Genomic DNA, 16188 nt, shown 5'->3' with positions numbered 1-16188 from the left:
AGCAAACAATCCACCCGAAAAAAAGGGGAAAAGGACCCTGGAGGTTGCTTTAATTGTGGAAAAAGGGGACATACAACAAAATGTTGTCCAGCACAATCAAAATATAGCAGAACTCAAAGCTTTACCGGAAAATGTATTCGTTGTGACAGGCTTGGTCACAGGGCACAGGATTGTTATTCTAAATTTAGAAAGGATGGCACTCCTCTGGAAAATACGGGGAGTGGGCCTGAGCCTTCGGGAAACCGGAAGGGCCGCGGGCCATGGGGCGCGGCCACTCAAATACCCCATGGAATCCCGAGCCAGGCTGCCTCCCCCACATGGCAACCACAACCACAAGCCATGCCAGCCTCGACTTGGCAACCACCAGTGCAATCACAATAACTAATGACGTGGTTCATGCCATTCCCAGTGACCACAAGGGTCCCTTAGGAAATGGTCTAGCTGCATTATTAATAGGACAATGCTCAGCTTCTCGTATGGGCATATTTGTGTTGCCTAAGTGTATAGATGTTGACTACAATGGAGTGATTGACATCCTGATAAAGGTTTTTGCCCCTCCTGTTACTATTCCCAAAGGGAGCAAGATCGCTCAGTTGATTCCTTTCGTTCCCTGCACTGCAGGTGCAGAACAGTTTGGGAACAGGATGGGAAATGTGGATTCTACAGATGTTCCTAATGTTATGTTTGTACAACAGGTGTCAGCAGAAAGGCCGTGTAGAGTTGTCACAATAACCGGCCCAAGAGGTATCATGTTATCTAATGTTAATATGATGATTGACACAGGTTCTGATGTTACTATCTTACCTTTAGAAAATTGGCCTATACAGTGGCCATTAGAGTTAACTGATTCAACTGTAGCAGGAATTGGTGGTCAGTCAGTTGCCAAAATTAGTTCTGCATTTGTTACAATAGTTGATGGTGAAGGAAACAGGGCTGTGGTACGTCCATATGTACTGCAAACCTCCCTATGTCTTTTGGGAAGGGATGCGCTTTCACAATGGGGAATGCAGCTGACTACAAATTTTGGGTAGCGGCCACTGAAAGCAGCTCTCGCCCTTTATTAAAATTAAAATGGAAAGATGAAAGCCCTATCTGGGTCCCCCAGTGGCCGCTCCCTGAAGAGAAGCTGCACCACTTAAAGGTACTGGTCCAAGAACAATTAGATGCTGGGCATATTGAGCCCTCCACCAGTCCCTGGAACACTCCTATCTTCACAATTCAAAAGAAATCAGGCAAATGGCGGCTGCTCCAAGATCTGAGGGCCGTCAATGACCGCATGGAGTCCATGGGAGCACTTCAACCTGGAATGCCATCCCCTGTTATGCTGCCCAAGGAATGGTATTTGCTGGTTTTGGATCTAAGGGATTGTTTCTTCACAATTCCTTTACATCCAGATGATTATGAAAAATTTGCCTTCTCAGTGCCAACAATTAACAGAGAGGCACCAGCAAAACGTTATCATTGGGTAGTATTACCTAAGGGCATGAAAAATTCCCCTACGATTTGCCAATGGTTTGTTGATATTGCACTGAAATCTTGGAGACAAAATAATTTGGATTGTATTGTGTACCACTTCATGGATGATATAATGATCGCAAGTCCTCAGCCATTATCTGAGGAAAAGGAGCAAACTTTGGTTAATGATCTAAAAGAATATGGCCTCATTGTAGCACCTGAAAAAATTCAAAGATGCGCTCCTTGGAACTATTTGGGTATGGTGATTACTGAGACCCGAGTTCGGCCGCAAAAATTGCAGCTAAACTCCAAAATCACTAATGTCCAATCTGTGCAAAAGCTGGTTGGAGACCTTCAGTGGCTCCGTACCTATTGCGGCATCACAAATGAGGACTTGGCACCATTATTCTCCTTGCTACAGAATACAACAGACCCCACTGAACCAAGAACAGAAACGCCAGAGGTAAAACAAACCATTGCTAAAATTGAGCGCAAAATTAGTTCTACCATGGCATATCGCTATGACCCACTGTTGCCTATTTGTCTATTTGTTTACAACAAACAGATAGAAGTGGCTGTACTAATAGCTCAAACATCAAAAGAACTACAAGTTCTGGAATGGGTTTTTTGCTCTGCCCGGTTAAGAAATACCATTAACCCTAGATTTGAAGTTATTGGCTCTATGCTAATAAAGGCTCGCAAAAGGTTGAGGACCATCTCGGGACGAGAACCAGACAAAATTGTATTACCATTAAAATCTCTTGATCTGGTTGCAGAATGGTCACTGCAATCTGTAACTTTTGCGCTTGCAGTGAATGGTGTCACCATAGATAACCATTATCCAAAGTGTCCTCTTTTTGACACCTCCCTAATAATTGAAGAGCGACTTCTGCGAGTGTGGGACCCCATTCCTGGAGCTATTACATTGTTTACAGATGCCAGCAGTAAAACAGGTAAATATGGCTATGCCACACAGAAAAATGGTCAGTGGGACTTAGTGATTGAGCAAGCACACGAGTCTGTGCAACATTTAGAGCTAAAAGCTGTAATTTTGGTATTTCAGCATTTCTCTTATCAGCCTGTTAACCTTGTTATTGATTCTCTGTATGTAGTAGGAATTGTTACTAGAATTTCCCGTTCCTTATTTGGGTACGTTTCAAATTCAAAACTGCAATCCTTGTTCATCACATTGTGGAATTTAGTTGAACATCGTCAGCACCCCTTCTGGTGTACTCACATACGCAGTCACTCAGATGGGGAAGGCATACTTGTTCAAGGTAATGCATTCATTGATCAAGCTGTTTCTGCTGCTGCAGTCACAACACTAACTCCTTTTGAACAAGCTACCCGGTCACATTCATTTTTCCACCAATCAGCTAAAGCCATACAAAATGAATTTTCTTTGTCACGATCACAAGCCAGGGCTATTATTGCTTCCTGCCCTGACTGTGCCAAAATAGCACCCATTCAGTCTGGAGGAGTTAACCCACGAGGGTTAGAAGCTCGGAAAATTTGGCAAACTGATGTCACTGAAATTGTATCTTTTGGACATTTAAGGTACGTTCATGTATCAGTTGACACTTGCTCTAAAGCAATGTGGGCCACTGCTGACGTCTCCACTGCTGCCAAAGCATGCATCAAACATTGGCTCAGTGCTTTTGCTGCATTGGGTAAGCCTGACATTATCAAAACAGATAATGCTCCAGCATATAAAGGCAAAATATGTGTCACCTTTTTTAATCAGTGGCAGATTAATCATGTCACTGGCATCCCCCATAACTCTGGCGGACAAGCAATCATTGAACGCCACCACCAAGATTTAAAACGCATGGTGTCAGTTCTAAAAAGAGAGGGGGAAATGGAGATGCGTAGCCCACAAAATGTACTGATGAAAGCTTGTTATGTTCTAAATTGGTTAAACCCAAGGGAGACTAATGATCCCCCAATTTTTTCACATTTCTCAGAAAATTTGCGCAATTTCTCAGCCTCAGATGTTCAAGTTGCAGTCTATCAACCTGCCTTGAACATATGGAAAGGTCCGTTTCAGCTGATAACGTGGGGCCGTGGATACGCTTGTGTATCTTCAGATCAAGGCAGTGAGTGGATACCAGCAAAATGGGTAAAGCCCTGGATCCGAAAAGGCCCAGCCAAATCTGCAGGGAACAACATGCCTGTTGGCCCTGCAGATGGCACGGGATCCACAGCTCACTTGACGGGCAATGCTGACACATGAATCTGTGACTGGTTAAGAAAAGGTCTAACTTCTGACCAAAGGTTAATTTCACTGTTCAAAAAAAGTTCACAAAGTGCCTGAAGTGACTGAATCTCAAGGCTTTTCTCAGTCTACGACGGCCGCGTAAAACTGAGAATTGCTCTTGTGAAGTGGCATAGGGAATTAGCTCAGCTGGACTGAAGCTAACCCTTGAGATCACTGCACTCAGACACTATTTATTAAAATTGTTGTTCTGTTTACCATGGTCAGTGTGGTGACGACCACACAGAAGGACCATAAAGTCTCACGTGAGAAAAGTTTTCTTGTTTTGCACTGATTGTAATTTATAGCAAGTTGTTGTGTTAGTTCTGTGTTATGTTGTTTGTATTTTCACCTTGTTCTTTGAAAGAAAAGGGGGAGATGTTGCAGCCTCTAATTCAGGTGGATCTGAGTGACCATCTTACAGGTTTCGTTTTCACCTTAAAAGGACATGTTTCCAGCCTTGACCTATGGAAGCGGACATCTGTACCTGGGGCGGGGTCAGTTAAGGTGATAAATACCTGTGGTTTTGAATAAACTTGGGATTTGCTTTACATCACATTGGTGTGTGCAGTCCTCACTAGCGCATTGGCGGCAACATCTAAGTTTTATTAATTTCTACCCAAATAGCCCCAAATCTACCCCAAATCTCTTAACTCCACTCAAAAATACATGAATGTTTCTTAGAATCCTCAGTATTTCATTGCAAATCCCTAAAATTCAACAACCCCCCCCTTAGTTTCACACAAAGATTATTTAATTCCACTCTAAATTCCTTTAATTCCACCCAACCTCTTCTAAATTCATTTAAAATTCCCTGAATTCCACCCAAAATTCCCTTAATTCCCCTCCAAATTGTAAATCCCGCCCCAAATCCCTTCCCCAACTCACCAGCCCCCCAAGTGCCCCCAAATCCCCCCGGCTCCCCAAGTGCCCCCTTTGGAGCCCCAAATCCTGGGAAAGGGCCCTATGGGAGGGGGGGGCTGGGGGGCTTTGGGGGGATTGGGGTAGAATTGGGGTCTGAGGGTCAGTTGGGGGGCACTTGGGGGTCTCATGGGGGTCTGGGGGAGATTTTATGAGCACTGGGGGGATACTTGAGGGGTCTGAGGATGGAATGTGGGAGTTCAAAGAGTCTTTCAGGGGACACTTGTGAGTCCTGGATAAACTTGGGGGGCACTGAGGGGTTCGGGGAGGAGATTTGAGGGTCCTGAGTGGGTATTGGGGGAGGACTTGAGGGTTCTGGGGGAACTCCTGGGGTAGTTTGGGGTTCGGGGGGCACTTCTGGGAGAGATTGGGGTCCGGGGACACTTCTGGGGCAGTTTGGGGTCCGGGGGCACTTGGGGGGCCGCAAACCGGCTGGGACCGACCCGATTGGGCGCGGGGGAGACGGGAGTTGATATCCCGCCTGTGATTGGCCAAAACGGGCCACGGTGCATGACGGGAGTTGTAGTACGGGACAGGCTCAAAATGGCGCGGGTCTCCCTGTGCCGTCCCCGCGCACTGCAATCCTGAACGATGATTGGCTGCGAACCGAGACGGGCAGGCCAGAAAGCCAGTCAGAGGCGGCGCAGGCGGAGGGCGGGACTCGAGGGCGCTGCCGGGAGAGTTGAGCAATGGCGGCGAGTTTGGGGTGATTTCGGAAAAATTTGGGAGTATTTGGGGGGCATTTGGAGGACTCAGGGCGGGTTTAGGCGGTCCCGCCCGACCCGCCGACCCCTCACAGACCCCCGGCACCCCCCCGGGGCCGTTTTGGCCGTGAAGGTGAAGAAGCCGGGTAAGCCCCTCCCCCCACCCCGGGATGCGCCTCAGAACGCCCCAAATCCCCCCCTGAAAATACCCCTGAGATCCCCAAACCCCCCACCCGGGACCCCCAAAACTCTCTGGACCTCCCCAGGATGCCCCAAATCCCCTCCTGGACTCTCCCGAGCTTCTGAAACACCCTCGGTCCTTCAAACCCCCCAGAGATCCCCCAAACCCCCTCCCAGACCACCAATCCTTTCCCAGACCTTCTAAAATGCCCAGGAACCACCGAACTACCTTAAATACCTCCCGAAAATACCCCTGAGAGCCCCAAACCCTGCACCCGGGACCCCCAAAACTCTCTGGACCCCCCTAGGATGCCCCAAATTCCGTACCTGGAATCTCCCGAGCTTCTGAAACACTCTTAGCCCCTCAAACGCTCCAGAGACCCCCCAAACCCCCTTCCAGACCACCAATCCTTTCCCAGACCGTCTAAAATACCCAGGAACCACCGAACTACCTTAAATCCCCTTCCCAGTATCCCAAGACTCTCCCAGACAGTCTAAACTGCCCAGGACTCCCTGAACTACCCCCAGGACTGCCCTAAACCCTCTCCCAGACCCCCAAACCATGGCAGAACGCACCAAACCCCCTTCGTAGCTGTCCCTAAATTTCCTCGACCTCCCCCCAGACTCCTACCCAGACACCCCCCCCCAGACAACACCAGGACCCCCAAACCACATCGAGCCCCCTCCCCCTACTCCCAAATTCTCTCCCAGTCTCTCCAAATGAATCCAGGACCCCCAGGCTACTTCCAGACATTCCCAAACCACCCCGGGATTCCCCTGAACTTCCTACCAGAACCCCCAAACTGTCCCCAGACCCTGCAAAACCACCCCAGGGCTCTTCAAAAGCCTCCCAGACCCTCCAAACCACGCCAGGTCTCCAAAACTGGGATCTCAAAATGAGAACTGAAAGAGGGAGAACTGAAGCTGAGTGAGACACAAGGGCAGGCCTAAGAAGCAGGAAAATGGGATTTATTGATTTTTTTTTCTAGAAGCTGAAAGGGGCCATTTGGGGATGATGCTCTTGGAAAAGGGAACGGTGTGAGCGAGTGAGGGGTGAGCACAGCGTGGGGAAACAAACCCCAAAGGGGCTTTGCTTGAGGAGCCTCCCTGGATGCTGGAAACTCCTGGGATCCTTCCATTCCCCCACATGGAGGTGCCTGGCACAAATCTCCTAAAACCCCAAACCATCAAAATTTGGCTAAAAACCCCTCCAAAGTATGAAAATTAAGACGAAAGCAATTCCAACCACCAAGATTCTTCTCCCAAAAACCCTCCCAAAAATTTGTTCTCTGTGGTCTCTCCACTTTGGGGCTTTGGGTGTCCCACCTGTCCAGGCTGTTGGGGGTGCCTTGTGTTTTGGGATCCCCTGTCTGGGGTTCTTCCTTTTCCAGGCTGCTGCAGATGCCAGGAACTTCAGGGGTCTGACTCTGTGATCTGACCAAGGGGTTCCCCTCTCTTCAGGATCCTACTCAGGACTACTGAGAGTCCCAGGGGTACTTTTGCCCCTGACCCTCTGCTCTGGGTGCTCGGGAACCCCTGGGACCCCAAAACAGGGATTCCAGAGAGGAGGCACCCTCAGCAACCTGGAGAGAGAGGGGCCTTTGGAATCACCACCCCAAGCAGAGAGTCAGAGGAGAAGCTCCACTATCCCCCAGCTCCACTATCACCCATCTCTGCTCCCAATCTCCAGAGGTCACCAGGCATCTGGTGTCCATAATAAGCTCCAAACTACCGAGATTCAGGCCAAAAAAACCCTCATCAACATCAAACTTCCAAAACATCAAGATTCATCCTAAACTCATTTCAAACTATGGAGATTAACCAAAAGAAAACCCCTCCCAGAAGTTTCCTTCCTCTGGTCTTTTCACTGTGGGGTTCAGGGTCCTCCCCTGTCTGGGATGCCGAGGGACCCACGTGTATTAGGGTGGGTGGGTAGACCTGTTCTCTCTCAGGGTGATGGGTAGACCTGTTCCATTTCGGTCCCCTGGGAAGACCTGTTGTCTCCCGGTCCCCTGGGTAGACCTGCTGCCTCTGGCGCACCTTCTCTTTAACCCGCGGGCCTCCCTCCCTTCTCTGCCCCTCCATGGGCAGACCTGGCGGCGCCGGTGGACGAGTAGAACTGTTCTCTCAAACCCTGTCGCCCACAACGCCTCCCAAAATTGCTCTGTCTGCCCTGCTGGGCCTCCCCTGCTGATGGGGGGAGCGGGCCCGACCCAGGAACATCAACAGGAGAAGTGCAGGGGACAGCAACGCTCCTCCTTTTCCTTTTCTGGTGCTCCGAGTGCACACGAGAAGGTTTCAAGTCAGCGGGAGAACAGGATGGGAAAGAGAAGGGGCCCCCCAACTCCACAGTGCCCCCGCTGCCCCACCAAGGGCATAAGGGCTGTGCCAGGGAACACGAGAGCCGGGATGGGCCCGGCCAAAGCCCCCAAGGGCACCAGGATGTGCCGCTCCTTGGAGCCCGCGCTGGGGCTCCAGCGGGGCGGGGCCGGAGCTACACACAGGGACGGCAAAGGGCCCCGACAAAGTGCTGCTGGACCCCCGAGCCGAGCCCCGAATAGCCTGGGGGGGCTCTGGGGGTTTGGTTTGTGTTCGAGGGATGGTTGGGGCTTGAGCGACCCCAAAGCTGAGCTGGGAATGCCCCTTGGGGGCTATTGGGGTACCAGGGTGGTGTTTTTGGCTGTCCCAGTGTTGGTTCCTGGCAGAGCCCCTTGGTGGGCGGGGGGATGCGGGGACCCCCCTTGGTGGGGTTGGTGTGGCTGTGTCAGGCCCTTCATTGGCAAGTTGGGGAGGGGACCTCCCAGTACACATGGGACCCCCAGAGCCTGAACAGGGGAGCCCCCCCAAACCCCAGAGTGGAGAGACCAAAGAGGGGGAACTCCTGGCAGAGCTTTTTTTGGCTGACTCTTGATGTTTTGCATGAATCTTGTGGGTGCAGGGGGGTTGGAATTTTCAGGGGGTCACAGGGCCAAGGAATGTGGGCTGTAGGGGCTTGAAGAAGTGGAATGGGGGGTCCAGGGAGACTCTGTGCTCAGGAAAGGGGTTTCAGGGGTCCCTGATGTCGAACAAAGGGACTCATGGGGTAAGGGCACCCAGGATAGCCAGAAAAAGGGGTTCAAATGAATTCCCAGTGCCCCATAAAGGGGAGAGTCTGTGGTCTGGGAAATGCAGGAGTGGGGATCCCAGAGTCAAGAAAAAGAGGGGTGTGGGGACTGGAAAAGGTGGGATGCCAAGGAAAGGGGGTGCAGGTGGATATTGGTGCAGGATAAGGGGGTGCAAGGGTTCCCCGGTGCCTGGGAATGTGGGAACAGGAGGGGCTCAAGATGAAGAAAAAGCAGGACTGGAGTTGGGGAAAGATTATTGGGGGTGCAGGGGGTCCCTGTACACAGAAAGAGGAGTCCAGGGGGTGTCAGGTTAAAGGAAAAGGGAGTGTGGATTCTGAGAGATGTGGGATGTGTGGGAAAGGGGGATCATAGGGATCCTGTAGTCAAAGAAATGGGGATTTGGGGGCTGGAAAACCAGGAATGGGCAGGTAGGGGGGTCCTGGACCCCCGGCAGCCTGGAGAGGGTGGGGACCCTTGAGAAGCAGAACCCCCAGTACACAGGAGACCCCCAACAGCCAGGACAGGAGGGACACCCAGAACCCCAAAGAAGAGAGGCCAAAGACAAAAAACTTCTGGGAGTGTTTTTTGGTCTGAACTTTGTTGTTTTAGAGGTTTTTTAGGCCACGAGGAGCCCAGTGATTTCTAGAGATGGATTGGGGCAAGAGGAACCCCCAACGCATTGTGCTCACACCTTCTTTTTTCCCCCAAAATACCAGGATTTCTCCTTTCCAAAGCTTGGCCAGGTGGAGGAGGAGGCTGCGAGGAAGAGGAAGATGCCCCGGGACCCCCAGGCAGGTGAGGAGGAAGTCAGTGCCCATTTGCCCCTGCCTTGTGCTGCATCTTCCAGCCCAGCATGGCCCTGGCTGCAGGACAACCCCGCTGCCGACGCCGTTCTGCCGGGGCCGGGTTTGGGGGGATGTCCTTGGCCTTCCCTGTGGGCCGGAGGCAAATGCCCTGAGTGTCCTTGTTCCTTCCTGCCCCAGGCCCTGAGCTGAGCACGGGGAGCATGGAGGACAAATCCCCCCAGCAGAACCTGGTGGCAGAGGCCACTTTGAAGAGCTCTACAGTGCAGGAAGTCACAGAGGAGAAAAAGCCACGGAGATCCCTCAGGAGGAGAAGCTCTCAACCGAGTTTTGGGTCCTCTGAGCAGGAAAGAGGCACCCAGGGTGGGAAAGATGGCCAGAGCGTCAACCAGAGCTCTGAGCTGGGGGTGCAGCAGCAGCTTCAGAGCAGGGAGAAGCGCTACAAATGCTTGGAATGTGGGAAGGGATTCAGCAAGAGCTCCCACCTGATCCAGCACCAGATGATTCACACTGGGGAACGGCCCTACACATGTAGGGAATGTGGGAAGTGCTTCAGTCGGAGCTCCACCCTGATCAGCCACCAGATGATCCACACTGGGGAACGTCCCTACGAGTGTTCCCAGTGTGGGAAGCGGTGTTGGACCAGCTCAGATCTCCTCGTACATCAGCGCACACACACGGGGGAGAGGCCCTTCTGCTGCTCCGACTGTGGGAAGAGATTCAACCAGAGCTCCAACCTCATCATGCACCGGCGTCTCCACACCGGGGAGAGGCCTCACAAGTGTGGGGACTGTGGGAAGAGCTTCATCCGTAACTCTGAGCTCATCAACCACCGGATGAACCACACTGGGGAAAGGCCGTTTGAGTGTTCCGAGTGTGGGAAGAGGTTTAAGACCAGCTCAATTCTCCTCAGACATCAGCGCACACACAGGGACGAGAGGCCCTTCTGCTGTACCGACTGCGGGAAGAGATTCAAACAGAACTCCACCCTCATCAGGCACCGGCGTATCCACACTGGGGAGAGGCCTTATGAGTGTGATGAGTGTGAGAAGAGCTTCACAAACAGCGCTGCATTGACCAAACACCAACGGACCCACGAGTGAGGGAAGCCCCACGAGTGCCCTGACTGTGGGAAAAGCTTCATCTGCTGCTCCATCTCTATCACCCACATTCCTTGTGACCCACATTAGGAAGACCCCTGGCTGGTCTCCACATCCTCCTGGCTCTCCATGGGCATTTGAATTAACCCAGGGGGAGGAACATCCATGGTGTCATGGGTTTAGTTAGGCCCAGATTTAGGCTGTAGCTTTTAGAGCAAGGCCATGGACAATCAGCTGACTGGAGCTGGGTCAGCCCAGCTGACTCCTACTGGCCAACTCTATTGCATCCCATATTCTGACATCATCTCAGATAGAAGAAGAGAGGGAGGAGAGATTTTCCTTCTTCTTCTTGCTGGATGATCAAGGAGTTTCTTGGCATTGCACAGCTCCTGGGGGGAGACCAAGATACTGGGGAAGTTGAAATTTATTTCCTGTTTGTTCTTGCTACCTTTTATTCTTAGTCTGTAGTTTGTATTTGTTTTGGTTTCTATTTTGTTTTCTGTTTAATATACATTGCTCTGCTGAACTGTGTCCTGTGTTTTGGTTTTTGGGGGACAGAAGAGGAGACTTTGCCTCTGAAATGATTACTTGGCATTTTGACACATCAAAACCATCACATATGGGGACACAGACTGAAGTGTGAAATTCATTGGGAAGGGGCATTTGCTGACTTTTGATCCTAAAAATCTCCCCTGCTCCATACCCTTAGTTTATCTTGTGGCCTCAAGGAATCCTGAATGGTGTTTCAGAACTTTTCTAAACTCAGTAATTCCATAATTCCAATTTTCTGTGGCTCTGCCTGTCTGTGGGCCCCCCAACCCAACCCCATGCACATTCACATGGTTCATTTTGTTTTTTTCATTTTATTTGATCCATTTTCATCCCTTAGAATCACCTGAAATTGGGATTAAAATAAAGAAATTGAACAAAGACATCTAAATTTCCACCATTCCCCTGGGACCTTGGGCAGGAATTTGAGGTTCAAAGGGATATTCAGGAAGATTTCAGGGTTCTGTTGGGATTTGGGAGAGTCTTCCCCAAAACTGGAGGTCTCCAGACCGACTGACATTTCTCCATCATTTTGCAGTCCAATATCTGAGAGGGATTGATCTGTCAGCTCATAACACCTCAATCCCACCCCAAAATGTCTCCTTGTCAACTTGAAATGACTCAATTCCATCCCAAAATGGTTTAATGCAACTTAAACCCACTTAGAGGGAGTCAGCAGCAGGAGAAGGGGTGCTACAAACCCAGGGAGGATGGGATAAAATTGGGAGGGCTTGGGTGAAAATTGGGAGGGTTGGGATGGGACTTGGAGGGGAATGGGGTGGGGATTGGGAGACAAGAGATGGGGTGTGTGAAAAAAGTGAGGGAGCTTTTGGGGTCCCCTCCTGTCCTGAGGGGGTTACTGTGAGGGAGTGTGGGGGACATGTGACATCAGCTCTTGCAGTGGGGCCCCATAGGGAGGGACACAGGGAGCTCTTTTTGATGGAATCCTGCTGCTTTCCATGAATTTTGGAGGATATAACCCTCTTTTGGGGTCCCTCTCCTAATTTTCAGTGGCTGAAGTGATCCCCTTACATTCTGGTGGATGCTGAGATAACCCCATTTGGGAGTTCTTTCTGCTGTTTTAAACCATTTTTAGGGGCTCTTGGGAGTCCCCCCCCCCCTTATTCTGGGGGTTGCACTTACCCCTCTGGCTCCACTGGTGGCTGAGGGGGATTATAATCCCCAATTCTGAAGTGTGACAAGTGACTTGTGGGGAATCCAGTTTTGGTGGACATCCCACCTGCAGGAGGGTGTCCCCCCTTCCTGCAAGGCTGCTGGGGTGGGGCTGGGGTGGGGCTGGGACCCCTCCCCACACAGCTCACACAGTGACCACCCAGAGTATTTCTGGGGTGACAGGGCTTCTTCATGCACTGGGACCAGCCCAGCTGGTGTCACAGAACCCCAGAATGTGCTGAGTGGGAAGGGACCCCCAAGGATCATGGAGTCCAACCCTCAGCCCTGCACAGGCCCATCCCCAAGAGTCACACCCTGTGCCCCAGAGCATCATCCAAACCCTCCTGGAGCTCTGTCAGCCTTGAGGCTGTGCCCACTGCCCTGGGGGGCTGGTCTGTGCCCACCACCCTCTGGGGAAAGAACCTCTTTCTAAGATCCAACCTAACCCTGCCCTGGCACAACTCCAGCCATTCCCTGGGTGCTGTCTCTGGTCCCCACAGAGCAGAGATCAGTGCCTGCCCCTCCTATGCCCATGCCAAGAAAGTTGTACCTGCAATGAGGTGTCCCCTCAGTGTGCTGCTGAACACACCAAGTGCCCTCAGCTGCTCCTCACATGCTGCCCCTGCAGGCCCTTGCCAATCTTGGTGTCATCCTTTGAACACTCTCCAATGACTCAATCTCTTCCTTCTCTTGTGGTGCCCCAAAGTGCCTCAATATTTCCGGTGCGGGAACTGCCAGGGCTGTGTGATGTGGGGCCTGAGGGTGCCCAGGGGACATTGTGACACTGCAGGGCCTCCTGGAACCCCGGGGACATTGTGACACTGCAGGTCTCCTGGAACCCAGGGGACACTGTGACACTGCAGGGCCTCCTGGAGCCCAGGGTACACGGTGACACTGCAGGGCCTCCTGGAACCCAGGGGACACTGTGACACTGCAGGACAAAGGGGAGTTTGTGAGAGTTAGAGAATCACCAGCCCTGCCCAGCACTGGTCAGCAGCACGGAGGGGCAGTGGCCTCCCCTGGTGCCACAAGATGAGCCCAATTGGTCCTCTGTGTGTCCAGCAGCAAAGGCAGACAGACACACACCCTTTACAAAGGTGCAGCTGCAGGTGCTCCCGAGTGTGCCCAGCAGGGCAGAGAGATGGACAGGCTGCACAGGAGGAGGCAGATACAGCTGCTCTTGGTGGCCCCACAAAGGCCAGTTCCGCGGAGCCTGAGAGCTCTGCAGAGAGCGAGGAGCAGCCCTGCTGCACAAGGGAGAGCAGCACAGACTGAGCATCACATCTGCACTGCAAGAGCTGCATTCCACACCTCTGCCTGCAGGAACAGAGACAACATCGCTTCTCACACACACACACAAACAAACATGGCAGAAAAAGTTGGTTTTAATGGTAAACTGTTTTCTTTGCTTCTAAAAAGTACTCTTAGACTTTTTTGAACTGTTCTTATTTCCCTCTCTCTCTGCATTTTTTTAGCAATTCCTTAACTAATAATAAATATAATTTTTTGGAATTCAAGGGTAATATAGATTGAGTTTTACTTTTGTTGGGGAAAACATTTTGAACCCAAGCTATGTCTGCAATATTTAAGCAGATTGTAACACCGTCCTGTCTCTCCCAAACTCCACACTCCCTGTTCCTTTACCCTGCCACACCCTGGACTTCAATTTTCTGGTCACAAATACAAGCTGCAGCCCCCAGGAACCTCTCCCCACCACTAGTCCTGCTTTTTCTTGACATCGGGACCTTCCCGATCCCTCATTTCCAGGCACTGGCATGCCCCTGTACCCCCTTATCCTGCACCAATAGCCTCCTGCACCCCCTTTCCTGGCCATCCCACCTACTCCAGCCCCTACACCCCTCTTTTTCTTAACTCTGAGAACCCCACTGTTGCATTTCCAGACCACAAAGTCTGCCCTGTTTGGAACATTGGGGGGCAATTTTAACCCTGTTCCCAGCTATTCTGGGTGTCACTACCTCAAGATCCCCTTTCTTCAATATTGGGGACCCCTGGACTCCCCATCCCACTCCTCCAACCCCCTAAACCCTAACCCTAACCCGAACCCTAACCCTTTCCTTGGCCCTGCTTCCCCCTGAAATCCCCTTCCCCAGCACAGTGTCCCCACTGCACCCACAAGATTCAGCCCAAAAGCACCAAGACTCAGCCAAAGAAATCCCTCACAGGAATTCCCCCTCTCTGGGTCTCTCCACTTTGGGTTTTGGGGGGGCTCCCCTGTTTGGGCTGCTGGGAGTCCCATGTATATTGGGGTGCCCACTCCCCAACCTGCCAATGAAGGGCCTGACCCAGGCACACCAACCCCACCAAGGGGGTCCCCACATCCCCCCACCCACCAAGGGGCTCTGCCGGAACCTGACACTGGGACACCCAAAAACACCTCCAAGGACCCCCAATACCTCCCAAGGGGCATTGTCAGCTCAGCTTTTGAGGTCTCTCAACCATCCCCCCGAACACAAACCAAACCCCCAGAGCTCCCCCAGGGTATTCGGGACTCGGCTCGGGGGTCCCGCAGCCCTTTGTCGGGGCCCTTTGCCGTCCCTGTGTGCAGCTCCGGCCCCGCCCCACGGCAGCCCCAGCGCGGGCTCCAAGGAGCGGCACATCCTGGTGCCCTTGGGGGCGTTGTCCGGGCCCATCCCGGCTCTCGTGTTCCACGGCACAGCCCTTATGGCCCCTGGTGGGGCAGCGGGGGCACTGTGGAGTTTGGGGGCCCCTTCTCTTTCCCACCCTGTTCTCCCGCTCACCGGAGACTTCTTCGGGTGCAGATGGAACCCTGGAAAAGGAAGAGGAAAAGGAGGAGCATGGCTGTCCCCTCCTCTTGTCCCGGGGGTGTTCCAGGCTCGGCCCCGCCCCCCCCCACTTTCGCAGGGCGCGGCCACCAGGGCGACCGGAGCAGGTTTGGGAGAACTGGCTGGCGCCGTGCTGAGGGAGAACAGGTCTACCCGCCGGGCTAAAGGGAGAACGGGTCTACCCGCCGGGCTAAAGGGAGAACGGGTCTACCCGCCGGGCTGAGGGACACATTTCCCGCCCGTCCTCCTACACGTGGGTCCCCCGGCAGCTCAGACAGGGTGGAACCCTGAACCCCAAATTGAAAAAACCAGAGGAGTGGAACTTCTGGGACGGATTTTTTGGCTTAATCTACATATTTGGGAGTGGGTTTTGGCTGAATCTTGATGCTTTGCAGTTTTGATATTTGTCAGGGTATTTTTTGCCTGCATCTCAGTGTTTTGCAGCTTTTTATGGACACCAGATGCCTGGTGACTTGTAGGGATGGGGAGCAGAGAGGGGCGATAGCTGAGGTGAGGGTCCCCCGGCAGCCTGGAGAGGGGGCAGTGTGGAAAAGGGGGAACCCCAGGACCCCCAGGACCCTGAAATCAGGGCCTGGAGAAAGGGGAGCCTGCACAGGGGGACCCCTGTGCATTCAGGTGTGATGAGATGCCATTAGTTTTGGTTCGTGTCTGGCCTTGCCACCTGCCAAGTTATGGAAAACAACAACTTATAACTTAGACTTCGGCCTTGAAGGAGAAACATCTTGTGTACACTGAGACAGGTTTGTAACTTGAATTTTAAACGGTGTCTGGTTTAACCCTGGAATCCCCATGAACGCCCCCTGGAACAACTGGTCAAGCAATTTGAAAGTAATTAACAATGAACTAATTTTCCAGCAAAAATACACAATTTTAAAGGCAATTCCCTCAGAATAGCTCTCATTATATGGTTTAGGCGGCCTTGAACTGACTGAAAATTGCACTGAGCTTTACTTACATCTGAAAAGAATTAGCAAATAAGGAAAATAATGTCATTACACATGTGGGGGGTGACAAAAACAGTGGATAAAAGAAAATAAGTCCTTCGAAGTAAAATATTTGAATAGTCTGGTGGGGAAAAAAAATAGTGACTGAATAGACTGAATAAAAAGTACTTAGGGAA

At 51.9% G+C, this 16188-nt stretch overlaps 2 protein-coding genes across 2 annotated transcripts in view; one reads left to right on the top strand and one right to left on the bottom strand.

Moving 5' to 3' along the window:
• The window catches only part of LOC139684145 (uncharacterized), a 1342464-nt gene that overhangs the window by 483302 nt on the left and 842974 nt on the right, over positions 1 to 16188 (top strand). The window contains 1 exon segment of the mRNA XM_071579746.1: positions 9794 to 10520. Coding sequence (XP_071435847.1) covers positions 9794 to 10520 — 727 coding nt within the window.
• Positions 1 to 16188, bottom strand: part of LOC139684146 (uncharacterized) — an 800710-nt gene that overhangs the window by 581253 nt on the left and 203269 nt on the right.

This window comes from Pithys albifrons, chromosome 32 (assembly GCF_047495875.1).
Source record: "Pithys albifrons albifrons isolate INPA30051 chromosome 32, PitAlb_v1, whole genome shotgun sequence".
Classification (NCBI taxonomy): Eukaryota; Metazoa; Chordata; class Aves; order Passeriformes; family Thamnophilidae; genus Pithys; species Pithys albifrons.
The sequence above is the reverse complement of the archived record's forward strand: the minus strand, read 5'-3'. Positions and strand labels throughout refer to the sequence as shown.